Source organism: Polyodon spathula, chromosome 4 (genome assembly GCF_017654505.1).
Source record: "Polyodon spathula isolate WHYD16114869_AA chromosome 4, ASM1765450v1, whole genome shotgun sequence".
In the NCBI taxonomy this organism is placed as follows: Eukaryota; Metazoa; Chordata; class Actinopteri; order Acipenseriformes; family Polyodontidae; genus Polyodon; species Polyodon spathula.
The window spans coordinates 13,483,808-13,507,575 of record NC_054537.1 but is presented as its reverse complement, the minus strand read 5'-3'; the positions used below and the strand labels follow the sequence as shown (position 1 = coordinate 13,507,575).

The window sequence follows — 23,768 nt, the reverse complement described above, 5'->3', positions numbered from 1 at the left end:
AGATACTCTGGTAGGCATGGGAACAGTAACCACAGTGGGCTACGGGTCAGTTACCATGGAAACACTTTTAAGAAAGGAAAAACATCCGTCAACTACATTTTGGTGTGTTTTTCTTAAAACATACACTAGATGGTGTTTTAAACGATGTAGCACTGTGTCACGTTTTAATTTACTGTCAGTGGAGCCAACACTTCGATCTGAAACAAGAACAAAAATATTGATTGGAGAAAGAAATGGTGACAGTTACTTTATACATAAATAGGTTAGAAAACATAATTGATATTATCATGACCAACACTTGTTCTTCGTCAGGTTCCAATGTAAAAAAAATAAAAATAAAATGCTTTAAAAAAATCTCTAACTGTTTTCCTAGCTGAGGAACGTTTTCATTGGGTCAGCAAAAAATGCTGTGTGGGTAAATGAGGAACATTAAACAGTGACAACAGCTGAAATGTATTTTTTCAAGAAGGCTTTAAACACAGTGTATGTTTATTATATCAACACTATACTGTATGCTACATTTGTACAATGCTTATTGGGAGGTCAGCGCTATGTTGTAGCATATAACAAAATTTAAGTCTACTTCAGTACGTAAAATAATGCTATTATTATTACCAGTTAGGTTTGCCTTAAATAGCTACACTTGTGCAAAATGTGGGGCTCCAGGAGATTGGGGTGGGGGGATTCTACAGTCTTTTTGTTAAGAAGCCTAAATAGTTTTCCAAGTTCAAATTTCATGCTGTGGTTTCTTTCATCTTTGTATTTGATCTGCCTAACTATGCCTCCAGTATAATACGCTACACTCTCGTTTTTCTGAACCTCATTTGAAATCTTGAGCAGAAATGATCTTGTTAAGGAACAACTGTAAGCAGCCCATTAAATTCTCTGGCAGGATAAGCGCGGTGGAGTGTGACTTGCGTGGGTTGCCATGCATTTACTGAGTGTACAAGCACCTGAGTCACTGTTGGGAGCTATTGGCAACTTATTTAACATCAGGCAGCTCCACAACTTCTACTCATCTATATATGGAAAAAAATATATAAAAATCATATAGGAATTTTACATCTTGTGAATGGAAACTATATGAAATATATACGTTTGATTTTAACATATAAGTAAATGATGTCACATACAAGGCAAAATGCAACACATACAGCAGACATGTTGCATTTTATATGTTGACTCATATATAATGGCTTTGCTTGTAGCAAAGTCACAACACTTCTAAATAATATACATGATCCTTATTAAAATATTTAATAGAAATAAATTACCAATTGCATTATTTCAACCCTCCTATTAGGTTTCGGGTCTATGTACCATGCTGTGGTATACATACACTTTATATATATATATATATATATATATATATATAATATATATATATATATATCTATATTATATATTCCCTGTGGGACACCCTGGGAACACAGTGACAGTTCAAATAAAACCATGTCTGCATAGACTTCACAAAAAACATTCATAGAAAGAATTACTAGCCTCCATTGTTGTTTTTAATTACTTACATTTTATTACTGTTGCACCATTTATACAATTACATAGAATTTGAATGAATCCATGTTACAATTCTTTTTTTTTTTTTACTTTTATATCAGTGAGTGGTGGGGTAGTGTCAGTGACACGGTATGGAAGAGAGACTGGAATGGCAATGAATGCAGACATTTTATTTTAATTTTTTTTTCCATTTCCACTTGACCGAAAGACAGAACTACAGGTGCACCCAACCACGGACATGCATTAACTTGTCAAGATAGAAGGAGAAAGAGACAGAAACAAAGAGCAAGAAAGATATATATATATACATACATATAGATAAATCTAAGTAGACTATATATGGTAGATATGTCCCAAATTAAAGACACTGGAGTGATAGGAAGAAAGAGAAAGAGAAACAAATTCTACTTTCAAATTGGCACTGTAATCTGGAATGCTTCCGTTCTAATTGTGTTGAATGTGATGGTTATTACCTGTATAAAACATACAGACAAAACATAAGTAACAATACAAAAAAAAACAAGATCTGATTGCCTTAGCACTGACCCAACAGGCAGAGATGAAAACATAGAAACCTTAAGGGTCTTAATGGTACTGGCAGAGTGCATATATGGTTAGTAGATTCTACCTCTTCCATTTCATTTTCAGGCATCTGCAACACAAGAGTCCAGGAAAAAAAAACAATGATTTTTTTGTGAACTGAGACATTTCCTGATGAAACTTCAGGCTGAGGGGGTGGTGTGGTATTCCATTGGACATGAAAGGTGGTGTGGGTAAAACGGACTTTGATCAAGTTCGTTTGTACAGCAGAAAGAGAATGCAGGTTTTTTTTTGTTTTGTTTTTTTTTTTTTTTAAAGAGGCTGTCCATTATTCTTGAACTGCTACGGTTTTATCCTGGTTAGCAAGGGGAACCTCTGTGGCTTTAACCTCCTGTGCTGGGACGGCACTGTCGGTGGCTACAGGGGTTGTACTAGGTGCTACCTCCTTGACTGGGGCCTCCTTGGGAGGTGGGGCTGAGGCAGTGGCAGCGGCAGCAGCAGCTGCTTCCGTGGGCTTTGGCTCTGGGGCTGGTGCCTCACTTTTAGCTTCCTGGGCTACTGGAGCAGCGGGGGCCTCAGTCTTTTTGGCCTGGACCTCATCCTTACTGGCGCTCTTCTCTTCTGCTTTGCTAACTGCAATGGGTGGTGCAGGAGCCTGGGCTTTTACATCTGCACTAGGCTCTGAAACAGCAGGGGCAGGGGCCTCACTAGCTTGTGGAGATACTGCAGGAGTTGCCGACTTCTGCTCTTCCTGCTTGGGTATGGCCTGCTCTGTACTCTGAGGGGGCTCAGCCTTTGGCTCAGAATTAGAAGCTGCCTTCTCTCCCTCAGTTTTAGATGGTTCCTCCTTGTTCTCGGCCTTGGTATCTGTCTGGTTGGCATCAGGCTTGGAGTCTTTATCTGTTTTCTCATCTGTTCCTTCTTTAGTCTCCGCCACTGCTGGGATCTCCTCCTTGTTCTCTTTCTGTGCCTCTCCTTCTTCTGCTGTTGCCCCTTCAGCCTTAGTGTCCTTGTCTTTTGCTTTCTCGTCGTTCACATTATATCCCTTCTTCTTTTTGCTCAGCTTGCCTCCCATGTTTCTTGTGTCTGTAAAGAAAGAGAAAATAACCCAATCAACACATTGAGAAATGGGGAATGCCCTGGTTTTTTATGTGGGTCTGGGTAATACTAACATTTTACTTCTGTGGCAGGATGAAAGCCCTAAAATGTAAATAGTGTGTTTGAGGGAATGTAAGGTTGGCAGGGATGGGGTTAAATCTGTCCCTGCCAATAATCACAGGTGTGGCCATTTCCCAATTAAATGACTGAGTGCTAACTGGGGAGTGGCCACATGTTTAAAAAGGGGAGGGGGGCTTTGTTGGGTGAAGGGAGTTAGGTGAGTGGAATTGGAATTGGAGTAGGAGTACCGTGATCTGTGATCCATGAACCTTTAGTGAAGGCGACTGCCCAAATGTTTGTTCTGGTGTTTTGTTAACCCCCACCTTATTTTATACTGTACATGCCAACCGACCTTACCCCCCCCCACACACACACACACACACACACACACACAAAAACACACATTATTTACATGTAGGGCTTTCACCCTGTCACAACTTCTCAGGCAATGAACCATGTTATATCAAGGTTAAACAGTGTAAATAAAAGTAACTAAAACATCTCTGCATTTCTGAGCTCATTTTTTTTTTATCAACATATCTTTACCACAAAGTAATTTCAATGTGGGCAAATATAATAAAAACACAACTTAATATAACTATGTCGTGTTTCTGAAATACTTTCTCTGTATTCATGCAGCCCCAAAAAACATGTGAGATACTAGAGATTGAATGCCTATAGTTTCTTTTTTGTTTCTTTTGTATATTATGTTTTTTATTTTGAACATCTATAGTTTGAAGGAGTAAGTTCCCTTTTAATGCTATTTGGGTTAAAGAGTAAGCGGGGTTCCGAAAAATCTAAAGTTAGATGTCCTCACGTGTTGCTGCAACTGTTTAAATAACGTACCTGTGATTTTTCTTTTCATTGTTAATATCCTGACCATTTTTTATACTTGTAACTTTAAAATCTGTTTCAAAGCTCTTTTCAAAATGGACGCTCTAGAGCACTGACAGTGTAAAGATTATTGCCCACATTGTCAAATGATCTATGATGTGGCACAGAACAGAAAAGCCAGAGCATTTGTTGATAAGTTGTTTTTTTTTTATTGCTCTTCCTGCAGTGATTCAGAGGACAGATCTCCAACCGCAGTGAAATATGATTAAATAATTCTGTTTATAATTATGTGGCAATATGTTTTAGTAATACACCCCCCACTCGCTATATCGGGGGTGTCAGTGTCCAAAATAAATCCGCTATATCGAGGACTGCAATATAGCGAGAGACCCATAGAACAACAAATAGGCTAATAAGAAATACTGTACAACCACTCCCTTGTTTATCAGGTGTGTCAGGGTCCGATATAAATCCAATACGCAACCTGCTTTTACTCATTTCTCGTATAAAAAGCAGCACATCATTTTAATTCATACAGCAGAGGGTAATAGCTTCTCATCAACTTCAGTCGCCAATTAATTTAATGAGTTTTCCTCTCCTTTCTCAAATGCACAAACCTGCTGCATTGAAATAACCAATTCCCAACAAGATAGGAGGCTTGTTGCTAGGGAGCTGACGTCACTGCCTTGTGGCTTTTGCTAGTGCATTGCTGCCACACATGAATACCTCACGGGTAAAATAAAAACCGCTTCATCAAGCAGATATTTTATTTGCTTTGTGTTATTGTGAAATGTGTGTGTATATGATAACAGTACGATATTAATGTTTTGATCTTAATTGTTTTGTAGATTGTTGTTTGTGATGTGCAGTACGAAATAAAACAAAGAGTAATTCTAAATGCTTATGTATATTGTAGCTAAGGCATACGCAGTTAGACAGAAAAAATGGGGAGCCAACACCAGGACTGTGATATATCCGAAACCACAGTATAGCGAGGGGCGATATAACCAGGGGTGGGTATAGCTGCCTAGGTAACATGAAGCATGACTGTTCAATTGAGTATCGAGCAGTGAACCCTTTGAAAAGACAAAAGACATGAAGATAATACATTGGGAGGGTAGTGGTGTCAGTTGTGGTGGTTGGTTTTTCTCTTACTAAAACCAATGTTAACTGTCATACGATTTAAATTATTTATTTTTGGGGGCCCTGGAGCATCTGTTATAACTAAAATAATAACAGAAGTTCAAGATGCAGTGCCAGTCATACACAGCACAATTGCAGTACAGTTTTATCCACAAGGATTTCTCAGTTCCCCAAGCACCAGGGCCCACTATCTTATCCTGAAGCTTTACTTAGTAAAGTTAGTTACAGTACTTAGTAGCATGAGATGGGTAAAAGTTGCTTGAGAGTTGACATTTCAGTTTATGTTTTCTGCTGTAAATTGCCATTATACAATATTACAATTTGTACATATTGACCTATTTTACAGTGAGACCAGTTATGCCTATCAACAGGAAGGGTAATTTGACCTGCTAGCAGTAACTGTATTGTTGCTCTTTAACTGAAGAATACCTGTACTGCCAATGTCTTGTCAGCCTTTTGTTTTCAGTTTTGCCTAATCACGTCTGTCCATTCATTCATCTTTGACATTTATAATACACTCCCAGCAGCTTACTGACACTTCAAAGTGATTTGGCTATAATCTGATACATTTATACAAATATTTTAACCAGTTCATGCACTCTTTGTGTTCACGTTTTTTTGCGATTATGAGGACTCACTGGTTACAAGTGACCACAGGTAACTTAATTCACTGGGAAAAGCATCCGGACACGTTCATTTACTGGAGGGAGTGGGTGAAAGCCAGACCGAAATAAAACTAAAACAATGCGAAACATCAAATAAATAAATAAAATTAAAAAATCATTATATGAGTTTTCATATTTAATACATTAATGCTTCCAGACCAAGTCAAAACTGCCTAGACGTGTCACTAAAACAATGCGAATGTCTTGGAAGCTACAGTACGCTATTACTCAGTCTGTACAGTCTATGTTATTTGTGTGTAAATATGATTTTGTAAACAGCAAATACTGTAGTAATTTATTTTAAAAGATAATATTTACACAATAAAACACTTGAAGAAATAGGATACCTATTTTTCTAGCATAAGGTATAGGCTATATAAAACCATAGACCACAATGTAGTTTACAAATAACATTGTTTAGCTTATATGCGACAAACAAAAAAATGCTACAATCTAATAAAATGTAAATAAAATGCACCTGCATGTCCAGTTAACAATCTCCATACTAATTACCTTAAAATTACACAGAATACAGTATACGGAAAAATGAGTATATCAAAGTGGCATTTAAAATAAAACATGAAACCAAGTATTCTATAGTAGTGATACATTAGTGCTTGTATTTCTTGTTAAAATAGAGGTCACAGCTCCCCACAGCACTCTGGTCTGGATGGTGTGCTCTGTTCTGAGGAAAACACAGTTTAGGAAACCTTTTTTGGTGCACCAGGAAATTACGTCTGAGGAAAAAACTGGTATTTATTGCATAGTTTGTTATGTATAGTAAAGAACACTGCGGTGTCTGGATGCAAAGGAGAAACATGCACAAAACAAAGATAAGCAGAACAAAAGTAAACTTCCACAATATTCACCTACTTCACAAGACCTGGGCAATTAATAACCCTAAATACTTTCAGTCCAAATGGTTTTCCTGGTTTCCCCTAAGGATTATCAGACCTATTTCCCCTCAGATGTTAGAAAATTGTAATTGTGTATCAATCTTGTTTACATTTCAGTAGTTTAAATTTTGAAATATACTTAGTAATGCAACTGTTAAAAAGAGGAAATTACAAAAACATACAGGAAGCAAGTGTCCTTCGCTGCAACTTGTATTTGACTTGGTACCATTTTTGTTAAAGTACTCACGACTACAAATACTAAGCATTCAGCAAACTGCATGACACTATTATTAGATTAATACTACTGTGTGTGTGTGTGTGTGTGTGTGTGTGTGTGTGTATCTGCATCTGAATTTCCAATGCCTGTTTCTACTTCTGTTTTCACAAATAAAACTGCTGTCAATTTCCTGGCAATCACATGATCATTTTCAGAAAACAGTGACACATAACTTCCTGACAAGACACTGTTTAAAGGTCCTGGATTACCCAACAATTGGTGAAGAGAACATAATTAGTAATCTAGTAGCAATGGAAAAATGCAAAATGCAACAGTGAAAAACAACCAAACAAAAGTTCTTAACTTGTTTTGATAAATGTTTGCATTTGTTTACTGTGGGCAGCAGGTGACAAAACCACATGTTAAAAATGTACATCATTTAATGTCACTGAATAAATTTCATTGATTACATTGTCAGGGCCTCTTGAACCTAAAATGATCATAGTAGCTACAATACTTCTCAATGACTTCCTGCCATAGAGAATATTTAAAAAACACCAAAAAACTCCAGTAATTCTCTAAAGTTCAACATCCTGTTTCCTCCATTCTTTTAACCCATCCGACTGCGGTGGGACCAGAGTAAGGGCGGATATGTAAAAAGCCAGATGAATGAATCCTATTTTAATACAATTATACACAGCTGTAACAATTACTGCATTCATCCAATTATTCTTTTGAGATTCAGCTCTTATTAGGTAGCTCCCCTAAATCCCTTGTTTAGAAATATACTGGGTATTAATACTTGTGATAGAGTAGCTGCCTGCCATATGGGTGCATGACAGGCAGGAGATTGTGACGGATGTTGATAAGCCCCTCCACCCGATTTGACTGTAATCAGTGAAGTCAATAGGCTTAATCAAGGCACATCAGATGCATTTGAATAGTCTGTGTGGTCCCCCATGAGCCACACATGAGGTCAGTAGGTGATCATCAACGCATTGAATGGTGTTCACAAGAAGACAGGCTGCACCCTGTACAATTGAATTATATTTTTGTGGCTAAATAACTATAGAAACATGTTATACTCAATCTAAACTTTTTACATATTAGAGACATGAATATATGCTTGATGGCAGTTATTATTAAAAAATACCTTGTGTATTTTTTATTAAATAGCAATTCCAAACATAACACCATGAATTTCATGGAGGTGTGGAGAACAAAAGCTTTTATCTTTGGTACTTTTAGAGATATTATTCTTTTTGTAAAATTAATGCTGTTTAGCTTATTTGCATGAGTGTCGCTGACATCACTGTGACGGGCAGAACAGTCAGGCCTGAGTTTTTCTCTCTCCTGTAACAGTGTACCCTGGCTGGCGTTTTCCCGAAGGTGTTTTTGACAATGTTTGACATTGGGATTATAAAGCATGTCTTTAAAGTGACATACACCACAAATATTTTTTTAAAAGGATTGCTCTGAATTTGGGCATTCTACACTCGCGCTGCTACTCTGATCACAAATCACTTTGAACGGAGTGTCTAGTTGCTACATTTCCAGAGATTCAGCCTGAAACTTAAAACTTGAAACTGTGTGTCCTCCGATGCTGTAGCTCCGAGGTGGCTGAGTGGTGAGTCTGCTAAAGCCACATGCTTCGGGGGACAGCGCAGAGGTGGTAGCAGTGAGCCGAGCTTATATAATAATTGCTTATTCGAATAATAATAATAACAACAATAAAAAAATGCATCTACTAAATAAAAAAAAATTAAAAAAACACTGTCTAAGCTAAACATCCTTCTAAAATAAATGTTTTCAGTTCTATTTTTAACAATTCTGTAGAAGATTTTGGCCTACCCTGCTAAAATTTCTATCAACTGCTGACGGCCAGAAAGATCTGTTATTAACGCCAGCACAGATAACTTAGATTAATTTAACAACGTAGACAATACACATTTTGACTTTAATTTACAGCAAAGGAATAGAGTGCTTTTTTTCTGAACAAGCTCTGACAATTCAAAGAATTTCCAATTGTTTAATTGACAGTGTATTACAGATTAGCAGGAGTTAAAGCCAGCACTATTTAATGGTCTCCAAACGAGCTAAAGGAAGTTGAACTAAAAGAAATGCTTCTGTTTACAGCTGATTTACCTTTCCCCTAAAGCTGCTGGCCTTGACCAAACTCCTGTCAGCAAGTGTCCACTGTATACAATGATTGCACTTCCAGCTTTGAGGGATTTGGCAAATCCCCTGCACAGGATCCTATTGCCAGGTGCGCTCTCTACACTACAGGGGCACTTTCTTTTCTTACCACTCACACTAGCAATCATTCAAAAATCTTTTCTAAGTACAATTCTTTTATTGAAAAAAATACATGTAGTTTTCAAAACCAGACACAAAAGCATACCGACATACTAACAATATACAACTTCAGAATTAAACAGGCAATTATAGAAAGAGTTGATAATAGCCCTTCATTCATACCACTAGGTGATTCAGTTTGTAACTAAAGTTTGTTACCTCCCATAAATTTGAGAGTACAAAATGTGCTGTTGTTCATTAAAATGTCTTGTGACTGGTGAGTTTATATCCTTGTTTCTAATTGCATTCTTGTTTTTCAACATGTGAATTGGAAGTTATCCGATTGTCTTGCCAACATAGCAAAGACAACAAGGGCATTTCAACAAGTACACAGCATGCTCTGATACACATGTAATCCTCTCCCTTTCTTTGAATTGCATAATAGTTTTAGCATGTATAATTTTATCAGTTTTAATCCTAGCATTGCAACACGCACGGTTATAACATGCAGTAAATCAAGTCAAATGTGTTTATCAATTAAATGTGTCTTAAAGCTTCAATGAAATTTCATCTGGCATTCATAAAACTCATGTTTAATGAATTCCCCTGTTTGTAAGACATTATAATAGCTCAATTTAAGTTCCTCCATAATCTACTGGCTGTTTTCTAGATCTCCATCAGACATAACTCAAATAGCACATTAAGCCCGTCCTAATGATTCAAGTCTCTTACCTGCATTTACTACAGTGCATCTCTTCAAAGCCAATGTAAAAAAATAAATAAATAAATAAATTCAAAAGATGATGTATTACAGGGCATCAGGGTTACTGTATGTGTTAAAATAAACTAATACATATAATACACAAACCCACTAGGAGGGACAGTGAATGATGCTTACATGTAGTCTAGATTAACATGAAATGGGCTTTCTACTTGCGCATACACTCAATCAATGTTTTTAAATGTGCTCCCCAACCCCCACCACGAGCCCAAAAAACAAATAGCAAAGTGGCTTGTTCAGAGTGTGAGCGCTAGCTGACCTAAACAAATGAGTCTGACTGTTTTAAGACACTTTTAGAACATCTGCTGTATAGATAAAAATAAACATAATTGCAAAACTACAATCTAATAAACATGTGTTGAAATAAAAACATCCATATACCTTGAGCATTTTCATGATTTTAAATAATACACAACCCTGCTACATTCTGTAACTGGCTTGAACCATATTGCCAGGCTTAGCAGAAAAGACCCACTGAATATCAAACAGAAATTAAATCATTTGTACAATTATCACAAAACCAAATACTGTGTTTTGCTAGTAATCTAATGCTCAGTCCGAAGGAGGTAATTAAACACTAAATAAAATCCAACGATTAAAATCCAATATTAAGCAAGACAATGCAGGTATTTGAAGAACACTTTCAAAAAAGTTTTAGAATTCAGTACTGTAAGACTAACGTAAAAAAAAAAAAAAACTGACCTTCAAGTTGGCAGTCTACGACAGTACTAGACAACCAATTCTATTTACCAACACTGGTTAGATTCTTGATAAAAATATATCCTGTTGCTTTCTCCATCTGCCGTTATTGGCAGACAATGACAGTAAACACCTGTAAAAGGAGAGCTTTCAAACATTGCATCCAACTACAGAACAAAATCCTACACCCTGCTACAAGAGGTCCTATTTATATTCTTCTCTCCATGTCCACACAGTTTTGCGAGTTGGGGCTCAGCAGGACAGTCTATAAGCCCATCCCATGGCAACCTTTTCCAGATCAACAGGAGCTTTTGGACTAACTAAAAACACATTTACGTATCCTCTGTATGGCACAGGCATCTTCTGCTTGGATTCAAACCTCCAACCTCTCTTCTGCATGGAATATGGAAACCGCAGTATCAAATTATAGGGTACAATTAGATTTTAGCCAAGCAGTTTGCATAACACTGAAAATATGAAGTCGATATTTGAAATGGCAGGTTTACAAAATACATGAACTTCCCATACAAGGTTGCATAATTAGTTTGTCGAAATAAATGTATGTGTGTACTATGAAACAGAAATCAAACAGAAATGTACTTTTGGTGTAGGAATGTTTTTATAGATCAGTAAAATAAAATAACTGTATTTGCACAATGGTGCCACTTAAAATAGGGTCGTTCAAATTAAGTGTATTTAATACTTGACAGCACTTAATAGTACTTGAACATTTTGAATTCGTAGCTGAATGAATAAAAAAATTTAAGCACTACTTTATCAGAAAGATTGTGTACTTGACTTACCTCAGAACTGATGCATCGTTACTGTAAATTGTGATAATTCTTACCCTTATTAAAGTTTACTGTGCTATACCATGGAATCATATATTGTTTCATACACAGCATACAAATAAAAAAACAAACGTATTTCATATAAAGTAGCCATTCATGATAAAAGTATTCCCACCCCTGGTTTAGGACTTTTTGAGTCCTCCTTGTGCTTTTATTACAGCTTTTAAACATGTATGATAATTCTTAACCAGTATGTTACATCTTGTTTCTTAAATATTCCTTCAGCTCTGATAGACTGGATACACAACACTTGGCTATAGATTTTTTCAAATCAATCCAAAGCATTTGTATTGGCTTGCAATCTGGTGATTTCGAAGGCCATTCCAGAACTTTTATCTTTGTTTTATTCAAGAATTCCAGAGTTGACTTAACCATATGCTTTGTGTCATTGTTCTGTTGGAAAATAAGATGTCTGCCAATCAGCCTACGAGCAGATGGGATGATTGTACTTTGTAGACTGTTTTGATACATGGCTGCATCCATTTGATCTTCAATCACATGAATGTCTCCAGTCCCTGAACTGCTATATCATCATTGAACCACCTCAATGTTTACCTGCAGGTTTTCTTCATTGAAGGCTTTCCCTTTTTTTCTTCAAACATAAACTGCGGTCCACTTTTGTGGAAAGGTTCTATGTTAGTCTTGTTGAAGAATACTTCAGATTCCTGTTCACATTTTAGACAGTTTGTTTTAAGAATTTTGTGACAGGGTAGAGTCACGGCCTATGCTGTTACTGGCAGGAAAGAGACCCAGTGACAGAAAGCTGCAGTTTAAGTGCTGGTGCGCAGGTTTATTTACAATACAAACACAAAAACAGGAAAAAAATATACTGGTAAGAGGGCCAAAGTAAAATATCCTAACAAAACAGGCTGGACAATAGCCTTCGTTACAGATAAAAAATAAAATCATAGAAGTACCTCTTTTTCTGGCTACTGACTTTGTAATAATGCAGCTTAATTACCGAGTAATTGTTTTCAATTAATAAATATATATTTTAAATTAGTTCTATTACATTTTACAGAATTTGAATGCAAAGATGCCAATACTTGTCACGCAGATATTTGAATTTGCTTAAGTGCCTTTTTAGATTTATATATATATATATATATATATATATATATATATATATATATATATATATATATATATATATATATATATATATATATAAAGATATGTTTGTTAAACTACCAGAAATTGTGTATTTTGGTCTTTATTATATTAATTAGTGGTTAATGTTCTTCTATTTAACATGTTGTCTTGAACTATCTTGTATTAAATGTAGAAGGCCAAAACTTTCGTCTGTGACTGTAACTGAATTTTAATACATGTTTAATTGCATATCAATGCATACTTCTTCAGGCCACATAAAATAACGTGTTACTACAATAAACACAAATACTGTCTCAACAAGAATTACGGGCGACATGCCAGTTGTAATCATGGGTTAACCGTAGCCACATATTCAACATATAACAAACAAAAGACAAAACACTCACAATACAAATTCAAAGTCCATCAGCGGTTCTTTCGCAAGCATAACAAAGGAATAGATCACCTCGCTACATCCCCTTAAGTACCGTCAATCACGCCCCTATGGTAAATGATTGCAACCGCTCATCCAATCCACAGCTGCCACATCACTTCCAGGTGTACCGTAGCTCCTCCCCCTTTCTAGATGGCCAACTTCCACCATTCCCTTTAAACAGCGCCCTCACAGGTCGGGTGGGAGATTTATCACCAAGAATCATTCTGTCTCTTTCACATATGTACACTTGCGAATCTGAGTCAAACAAAGGTGACAACATATTGTATCATATTCTGTAATCCTGGTAAAGGCTACACCAGAGTGCCAAACTAACAGGTATAAGTATCCATTAAATTGAAACACATTCTGGCACTTATTTTTTAGAAGACAACCTACACAGATAAGAGCATAAGAAATTTCAAACGTGCTGGCAAGAATCCAGCATGAGTGAGGATCACGCACAGTGTCCAGGCTTGCAAAACTATCAGATCACTAATTTTGAAGTTTTAGTTTATCATTGGCTCTCTGCTAGAATATCTATGATGATGTTCTTTATTAATTTTACCTTTCACTTGTATATATATAAAATTAGTATTGAGGTATTATTTAGGTTATTGGAAATACGCATTATGTGACATAGTCCACCGCTGGGATAATGATGCCTGAGTGAAGGCAGCCAGACCACAGATGAAATTCAGAGTAAACCGAATTACTATGGAATAATGAGGAAAACGTTTAAGCAAAAAAAAACTAGTGCTGCATAAAATCACAGGAAAAAAATACAGTAATTATGTTTAACGTACAGTATTTTCAAATAGCGACAGAACCCCCATAAGGAGGGCTTTAACATCTGGTAAGGCCCTTCTTGTTATGTTAAATGGGGATCTTACCAGATGGTAAAGCCCTTTTCTTCAGGTTTTACTGCTATAATGGACCTTGTGTATTAATTTCTGAACTGTACCACTGCCAGGCAGCCATCAAGGGGAAAAAAGAGTGATGTATTGCCTGTAGATCAACACCTCTGTGGCACAATAACTTTGATTTGCCTCTGTACCAGTTTTGGATCTCATGATCTGCTTGTATTTATAAATTCTTTACTGTATATGAGAGAAAAGTGAAGCAGCCCCTGAACTTTAAAAATATAAAAATGCGGTTGTAGTTTCACTTATTTTGCTGTTATTTTTTAAGCAAGGGCACAATGTAAATACAATAATTGGAAGAGAGGCATAGACACATCAATACTATTTTTCTTTTTTTTTTTTGGTTCAGTACCACTGAATATTGATATAGTCTCTGTATTTGGTTTAATGGTACAGCTTTGATTAAAACTGTCCTGGTTTTTGTCAGTTCAACACGCACTGACACACACCCTCTGGAAAAAATCTCGCTCTTTGAGATCATCTCTGCAGAAGATGGCAAGTGAATACTTCAGCATGCCACAGTGACTGTGTTATTTGCTCTTCTAATAACAAGTCAACTTATATTCTTTGTGTGATATGCTAGTTATGTGGTATTCACATCACAGTGCTTCTGCATCAGCAGTATACTATATTTGGTCTTGCAGCACTGTATAATTATGCTTAATTACACAGTGGTTGTGTAGCTACTATGTAACTACAGTACATGCAATAACAAAATTAGAGTGGTAAACACTTTTTTAGAACTACAATTACACAATGCAATTTTGCATTTGCAGTGTAATTACTATGTAACCTGATGTACAATGGCAGTGCTATTACAGATACCTCAAAGCAAAGGTAATGAGCTGGGCCAATAGAAAATTGTGTATCATTTATTTTTGCAGATTCCGCCAAAACAGTATGCCAAGCAAAAAACAATCAAACCTCTGCAAATGTTCATATTTTGATACTATTTCAACATAAACAAAATACATATATCCCTACCTCGTTACGCGATGATGACTTGCAAGCCTGTAATTCCCATTTGAAATTTTGAAAATAGTCCCAGACCAGTCACTCTCATTTCTCACTGCAGGTACATTTTTCCACTGACCAAATGTCTTTTTCCCTTGTTATCTGCCGCGCTTCTTTCAAATACTTATACGTGTTCCTTCCCAAATCCATTTTTCCCACATAACTTTGCATTAAGGTTAAAAAAGTCAATAGGTAATCCTACAAATGGTCAGTTCTTAGCAACAGCTTCTTCTTCCTGCTGTAGCAGTGCAATATTGGAACATAGCTGAAATGTTCACTGTAAGTTCTGTACTATTCCCATTTTTTTACATTTTAAATGTGTTTTTCAAATGCAACTGCATTTAAGACACATATGCCACTATGTGTAGTTTTAAAATGTGCTTTGTTTTGTCTGTCTGTGAAAGAAAACAAAAAAAAACTTTATTTTTTTTGCAACTTATGATTTGAATCTTCTCTGTATGTATCAATAAAATAAAGTATAAAAGGCAGTATAACAGTATTGGCAATTTTTTATTGGCCCTGGTAATGAGTAATCGCACTGTTAGGTCTGATTTTCCATGTTGGGAGTGCAATGGTACAGGGTTTGACTCCCAGTACAAACACACAGACTTCACACACAGGGTTGCAGGACGCATCGTCACTCACACAAAATTCATTCAGATCCTTATTAGACATAGTCCTACATTTACAGTAGAGTGACACGTTACCGGGGTCCAAAGCAATGTTAATCCCAACTTTCTCACTCTACAATGGAGCTAAGCTGTACTAGCCAGTCCAGAACAATCTAAGGGGAGTATCCTAAGTAACGTAAAGACAGGAGCACTTAACAGCCCTTAAATCATTACATTCTAAAACAAACTATATATAGTTACACATGCACAATACGTTGGTCATATTCATTATATTCCTTGCTGTCTACAGCACTCAACATCCATAAAGTACATCGGACCAACAGCCAAAGAAAATTTGACAAAGCAATTAGCTTGGCATTATGAAAACCTGGAATAAAACCATCACAATACCATGTATTTTAGGTCACAACACCTCTAAAGGTCCCCACTGTTTTGGTCACACTACAGTACTACCATTGCTTAGATTATTGGAATGCAGCATGTTATTTATTTAACAAGGACTTGCAGACCAACATCCCTAACTTTGGATGAAAAATCTCTAATGTATAAATATCTGGAAAGTATTTAAACTAGTGAATATAGATATGTTGGTGTTTGGATGATTAAACTAGTGTTGTATGGTAACGTGAAGGGTCTACCAAATCAAGAGAAAGGTATACAATAATACAATAAGCTAAGAAGTGTGTGAAAGGCATTACAATACCAGGAAGAAAATGTGTTAGGCATATCCGCCCTTTTGTGCAGAACTGAGTATTTCCTGCTATTAATACATTTTCAGATGTAAGTTTAGATATGCCGAAGTGAACAGTTAATTACAGTATGCATTCAGATTCTGGTCTACTTCTTTAAAAGTTAAGTAACTGTGTGTGTGTAGATCATTTTCTACGATATTACTCCCTCTATTAATTGATCTCTTGAAATTAGGGACTCAAGTTTATTCTGATTGGTTCAATTGTTTTTGACGTCCACACGGTTTTCATTCAAAATGGAATGAAAGTATGAAACCAAAAAAAAAAAACTGACTGAATGTGTGCAGCCAAAGGAACGCAGCATACCGTTATTGCACACTTTTTTTTTTAACTGACAAAGTTAAATACATTGTCATTGCTTCACTCATAGTAATGTATTATAGAATTAGATACAATCTAGAAAGAATAATGTCACTTTTTATTTAAAAATGTCAATGTTTTTTATTTATTATTTTACTGGTACCCCCATTGTTGCTGTGGTTGACTGGAATTGGCAAATGATGTGCAAATCCCTTCTGAATAGAACTGCAGCTAAAACTAACGACTCCAATCGGTAGGCTACAATGGCCCTTTGAATCCAAATGTTTAGTAAGCATGGTCTTCCTCAAATTTCTATCAAATTGGTCCAAGTATTTAGCATCTCTTGGCTTGTTTTGCAGCTCTGCCCAGTTTACTGTTTATTCTAGTTTATTCTAAAACTCAGTCAGCTAATATTTGACTTTTTTCAATACTTTTCCCTTTTGACATCTGAACACCCAGACTAAGTATGAAGCTGTCATTCTCAATACTGAGGGCTGTCAGAACCAATCATGTAAGTCTTGTCGCGTCTTTTGATTTATGTTACAATATTAAAATTAAGGGATGTTATGAGGTCCTGAAAATGCCGCCAGCTTAGTGCGGAGACTGCTAACACTTTTTCATTGTGCGATTCAGTTTTATCTTTTGTCAGAGACAAACCGTTGCATCGCTACTTGTAATACCTTGTACTTTGTATAAAATACAATGTTGACACTTTTATTCTAACCTCAGATCTCATTTTCACAATATTTAGTCCCTTTTAGAAATTATGGAACTGAAAGTAAAAAAAAAAAAAAAAGTGTTTCAGAGACAAACCTAAAGTACACCTACATAAACTCTTAAGGGCCATGTCACAAAGACAGCTGCAGTGGGTGACATCAGACCAGAAACAGGAAATAAAAGACAGAGAGAGGTGGAGTTTGGTGGAGCTGAGCGAATGGTTTCGCTCAGCATTTAATAAATGAACAGACAGCCAGAAAATAAACGGTTTTAATAAACACAAAAAGACAGGACACGGCACATTCGCCAAAACAAGAGACAAACAAAACGGACTAACACTACACAAAACACGGTGAGCAGATATTTTAACTTTACGTTATTATTTTATTATTTATTACCTCCATCTCCAATCCCGTTCTCCACTCACTGAACACCCAAAACAGAGTGGGTGAAACCATGCAGCTTTTATGCAGCTGAACCGAGACTCGATTAGCAATCAATCATTCAATTGGAGTCGCAGTACAAATGCACATGAATTAATAAAGTGCAATTCCCCGTGCTCACATATTATTACATTTTACTTGCACGTGAAGTGCTGTGCAATCCTCGTGCCTAAATACAAATATACATTTTAAACACTCATGTTACCTAGACCCGTTTATATCCCATGTACCAATGACTATACACCAACATTAACACACATATATTACACACAGGGGCAGGCACTTTGCCACAGGTCATGAGAAAGTTTCCCACCTTAGAACATTAGTGTTTGATGTAGATACAAATTTGCTTTTGACCAGTATAGAACCACCTTCATTTAACATATACACTGTATATCAAATGTTTTTTCACTAAACTGCCATTTCTAATATGTGAGTGTATGAACAGTAAAGTGTTACCATTTATTTTTTGGCTATATAGAGTCTGCTGTACGCACTGTGGGGAGCATTGTAATATTGGAAAGTAATTACCAATGTACATTCAAACATAATAAGTCTACTTGGTTTAACATTGTCTGATCATCAGAAATAGTAAGAGAAACTGCTTGAAATCTGGGTGCTAATAGCATCTATTTGTAACGAATGTAAATATTCTAGGTACTGCATTGTATAAATAAGTCCATCCAGGCAGTAAATTCAGTCTGACAGTGCCACAGTGAAGGGCCAAGCTGTCACAAAGGGTTTGCCAGAGAACAGTTCAGAAAGAATAGCATGGGGCACAAGAGGATCAGCAATGCTGTTTTAGTGTCCCCTGTAAAATATCTGCCAAATTACCAACAGACTCAAAAAATACAAGCTGTATCAACCCAAGTCAGTCTGTGTGACTGTTATTTAAAGCCTGTAAACTTTTATTAAGAAATTTAAAAATAAAAATGGAAAAAAGTCAAAAATGCATGCCAATGGCTGCTTGTTTTCATAATAAACTATATATATTTCACCACCAAGGATGTTTGCTAAAGAACAATGAAACAATATCTGTACTGTGACATGGAAAAGCAGTACGGCATCTGCTGCAGCTCATAACCATGACCTGCTGCATGCCTGGGTTAGTCAGACTGTATATAACTCTGCTGTCATATAGAACCATAGTACATTTTACAGAATAGCTTGTTATTTTTATTTGTAGAAAAGAAGGACCAAAAATGTCATCATGTTAAAATGTTATAGAGCAGCTTAATGACATGAATGGTCTATTAAAAAGTAATGCTTTTGCAGCTCAGCAGTTGTGTCTTGAAATCTGTAGAAGATGACAGTGGACATGGAAGCTACAAAGAGAAGGAGGCAGGGACAGAGACATTGGCTAGGTCTTAGTTATTATCCAATATAGCATACAAGCAACAGCTCCTCACATTCCATGCAAAAAAAAATGCATAGCTGATAACAAACATCAACTGTAAGTATGTTTTTCCTATATGTTATTTAGAACTACTGAGAACATTTCAGTGTCATTGTAACTTTTTTTTGTGATAATCTAAAAACAGAATTGGCATTTGAATGCAACACTCTCCGGTGGAGCGATAATGTACCAGATATCTGGAAAGTGTCTCCGTGAAGAAAGCTGTGGCAGTTTACACACTGTTGCTTTCCAACCAAGGCAGTATGTGAAACTACAATGAGCCATATCGAAGTGAATGGAAAGAAATCACTGGAATCAGGTTAGCCGTTAACCACAGGAAAATGAAGGACAAACTCCTCTATAAAGGGCTGTTCAAATTGTAACTTTTGTTTGTTAACATCCACATTATATTCACACATTGACACTTTAACAACAATTTTATTAACGTATGGGTCTGAAAGACCACAGTTATCTTAACTTTGTGTTGTTTCACATGCTGACATGGGTATCCAGGATTTCTTACCAATATTATCATTGTCTTTGAATGCCTAATGCAGTGGCACCAGATAAAATTCAAGATAAGATAAGGTAAAACAAACAGTCTCTGACATCAGTGAAACTCATGCGGACTGAGTCATTGCAAGTCTCCTTGGTTTGTTATTCAATACCTCAAATTTCATAGTCTGTGTGAGATTGAAAAAAAACAGAAACATTTCAACACTGCAGTACAATTCAGAACATTGGCCTTGACTACCGTATTCCCAATTAGTTACAGGCTCCTGATAGAAGTAGGCCAGAGACAACTGTAAGAATACATTAATATCAGCTGATGTGCTCCCTGGCATTGCCACCAACATAAAGAAAACAAAAAACGACTATGACAAACAGACATATGTCCATTGTAAACTTGTAGGAAGTCATTGATGCTCTTTTGTGGCATATGATTAACTTAAAAGGATCTGCAGGGAGTCCCATAAACACATCTTCCTCATGGCATGGAAAATATGTCAGATATTGGGGGGGGACACGTGTGAGAGGAATGTGTTTTCTTGCCACATTGGATTGACATAGATGGAATTGTTATGTTCGCTGTAACATACCAGGTGAACAGAACATGTTTATTGGGAAGGACGTTAGAGAAGCTTTGTTTACATTATAAAGGTAGTAGGTTTTATAGACTTTATTTTGACATTATACTGTAAATCTAATGGAATGCTGGACACTTCAAGACCATCAACATTATTTTTTAGCTGAAAAGGTAGAGATAAGACATTGAACTGCAAATGCAGATGTGATTGATTCAGGGATTCATTAAAACCCCAAAAGATGGGCTAAAATGCTTTTTTTCTTCCACTTTTTAAAGATCTGATGAAGCAAGGCGATGCCATAGCACACTCTGCTTCCTTATTCTATAAATATTTATAACCCAACATAAAACTGCAAACTGTGTTTAGATTGTCAAGGCTGTTTAACAAACACATCGCAGCTGCTATTGCTCCTGGATCAAATCATTTAAAGTAAGCCTCTGTGAATTGTCCCAGCCTTCTTCCCATTGACAACTAAGTCAGGTCAAATATAGTTTGTTAATGGGTTTCCTGGATGCTTTTTCTGAGAAATACGTGACCTCTGACATCACAAAGTCTTCCATTCTACCAACATGTAATAATTCTTCCAGGTTGCCTTAAAGTCAACAGAAGGGCCCCATAATATAAACACTAATAACGAACAGTTAACATTAAAGAGATATAATAATATGTATGGTATTAGTATGATCTCTTACCTACACCAGTGTATATAGTCAATGATCTTCTGTGGCCAGTTGTATAAAACACCTGATGTATATCATTTATTTATTGCATTTATATAGTGCTTTTTATTCAAAAGTACCCCATACAGTGCATAGCAGAAAAAAGAACAAACCACAATACATTTGTATAGCATATCACATATACAACTGCCACAGTTAGACCATATAAATAACAGTATGCACATAATATGAAAGCAGCAATTTTAAAGTTACATTAAAACCCACTAAGATAAGTACTACACTATACAGGATAATACTCCCTTGTTCAAGGTATCCAGTCTAAATAGCTTCAAATTATACCTTATTACGATGTTTACAATCACTCTGAATTATGTTTATTGAATTTACTCAAGTACATTATATTTTCTTTTGCTTTTTTTTTTTTTTTTTTTTTTAAACATACGTGTTAAGGTGCTTTGACTGAGTTTTGGAGCTGCTGTTCAGTTCTAGCTGCTGCTATGGACGTACAGTATGACATGAGGACTAGATCATCCAAAGTACCTTTATATCACTAAGCACCAGAGCAATTGGCGTCAAATTCCATTTTCTTAGTAATTCATGGGTTAACAATAGAAAGTGACCCATGAAACCAACATTGTTAAAAGTAGATTATTATGCTCTATGTGGTAATAGAATAATAAAGGCATCAAATATATTAATCTATATGCATTTTAACATTTAGAACACATAACTAAAAAAAAAAGGATACACCGGGTTATTACATTCAGAGTGTAAGAGCACAAAATAGTGCATATCTTCCCACACATGAAAAAGTACTTAACATTTTTAGACCGAATTAAACAAGGAGTACAAGATAGGACTGCCAAAATCACCCTGATCAAATGGCATAGCAGTCTGAATAAATGCCTTTTAGTGAAGAGGGCATGGGATAGATCCTAGACTTGAGCCAACATTGTCAGCTATCTTAAGAGCAGGCAAATCCTGATTAAAAATAAATAAATAAATAAAACCAAATTTCTCAGCATCCCAGAGATCCAGGGTATCCTTTATGACACCAAGAGACACTGAAACAGAACAAAAACACAGACTGGTGCAAGTGATCAGTTTAAATGAATGTTTCCTCCTGGCTCATCCCTACAGAGGCAGTGAAACCCTTTGTTGCACCTCCACATTGGCAACTACCAGTCAGCCTAGCAGATCAATAATTAATTATGAACACTTGACAGAAACATAATATTTACACATGAAAATTGTTCATCAATGCAACCTTGCCCCTTACCTCCTCCCCCCTCACCCAAAGAAAATGTACAATAAAATGTTTTCTTGTATGTGCTATTTCAAGCCCTTGAAAGCTGGCCCATCACTTACATGTGGGTGCTCAGCTGGGTCTTCCATAATGGTAAAACAAGTCTGGTAATGCACCACTGGTTTTAAATCTCCCATTAACTGTAGCAGCATTGTGCTTTGAATGTGCAAGATTTTTATTCACCGGCAGCTTGATCATTAAACACAAAACAAACAGCTGATTAGCACTCCTTTTTAGTTACAGATATAGCACTCGAACGCAAGATATTGTTTATTCAGTAGTATATTCATACACACATTTTCACAGCAGGTTTAGAAAAGCTTGATCAAAGAAACTCTTACCAAATGATCTTCAATGGCAAATCAGTAGTCCATGTCAGTAGTCCATTGGTATCATTTTCTATTCTGACATACCTACTGCATCAAGGTGTTATTATACAATGGTAAGAATGTAGGGAGCAATCTCATTGGCTAATACGTTACCATGCCAGCACAGCTTGGAACTTTTAGAAGCACCCAATTCACTTGACAACCATTTTACTGTGGAGTAGGGAGGGGGTGCCATTTTATAATACACTCTGGGGTGTTCAAATGTAGTCCAAAATAAACTATTAAAATACAGTCTAACTACATATTTTCTAGTTCATTTTTCTATCCAAGCAGAATTAATTTGCCTTTCAAGCTCACTGGTAAACTGCCTTGAATGTTAATTTAGATTTGACAATCCCTGGAGGAAGAGTGAATCGAAACGAACTAGTAAAAGAGGTTTAACACCAATTTGTTTTTAATATGAGAAAGAGATAACCCGTAAGTGAGAAATCCAGGAGTGGCATGGATCCTGACCAAGAAAGGCATGAACTGGGAACATATAGAACGCTTTCAATATTATCTGTAAAAGATAAACTATGACATCACTACCTACTGTAGATGTGCTTTTGAAGAAGCCAAATACTGCAAAAAAAGGAATAGTAAGCCAAAAGTTAAGACTCTCAGATCTGTAAATAAGCATGCCAGGTGAATGCATTCATGCAAAACTATTGGGACAAGAACTACTTCCTTTCCAAGGATGGGACAGATACTAAGGTTCCCACTGTGAGGATCTGTCACAAAGATGGCTGGAGTGGGGGGCGTCAGACCAGAAATAGGAACCAGGAAATAAACAAAGGTGGAGTTTTGTCGAAGCTGAGCACTTCCGTGCGCTCAGCATTTAATAAATGAACATACAGTAAATAAAAAGGTTGTAACAAAAACAACACAAGGCCAAAATAACTGACTTAAAAAAAAACAGTGGACTAACAGACAAACACGGTGAGACAAAACAACGGTTACATATTTTACTTTGTTTAGTTTTCTCGTTTTTAATTCTCTCTTCTCCACACCCGTTCTCCACTCACCGAACACA

The 23,768-nt window shown here is 36.3% G+C and overlaps 1 protein-coding gene across 3 annotated transcripts in view; it reads right to left on the bottom strand.

Annotated features, from left to right (window-relative positions):
- Positions 1 to 1,508: 1,508 nt before the first annotated feature.
- Positions 1,509 to 23,768, bottom strand: part of LOC121314204 (brain acid soluble protein 1 homolog) — a 32,928-nt gene continuing 10,668 nt past the window's right edge. For 2 of the 3 annotated variants that reach the window (XM_041247226.1, XM_041247225.1), the window contains one exon: positions 1,509 to 3,141. In XM_041247226.1, coding sequence (XP_041103160.1) covers positions 2,384 to 3,130 — 747 coding nt within the window. In that variant the 5' untranslated portion in view covers positions 3,131 to 3,141 and the 3' untranslated portion in view covers positions 1,509 to 2,383. Of the gene's footprint in view, positions 3,142 to 10,746; positions 10,898 to 23,768 lie in introns of those variants that run through there. The other variant, XM_041247228.1, reaches the window with a different exon arrangement.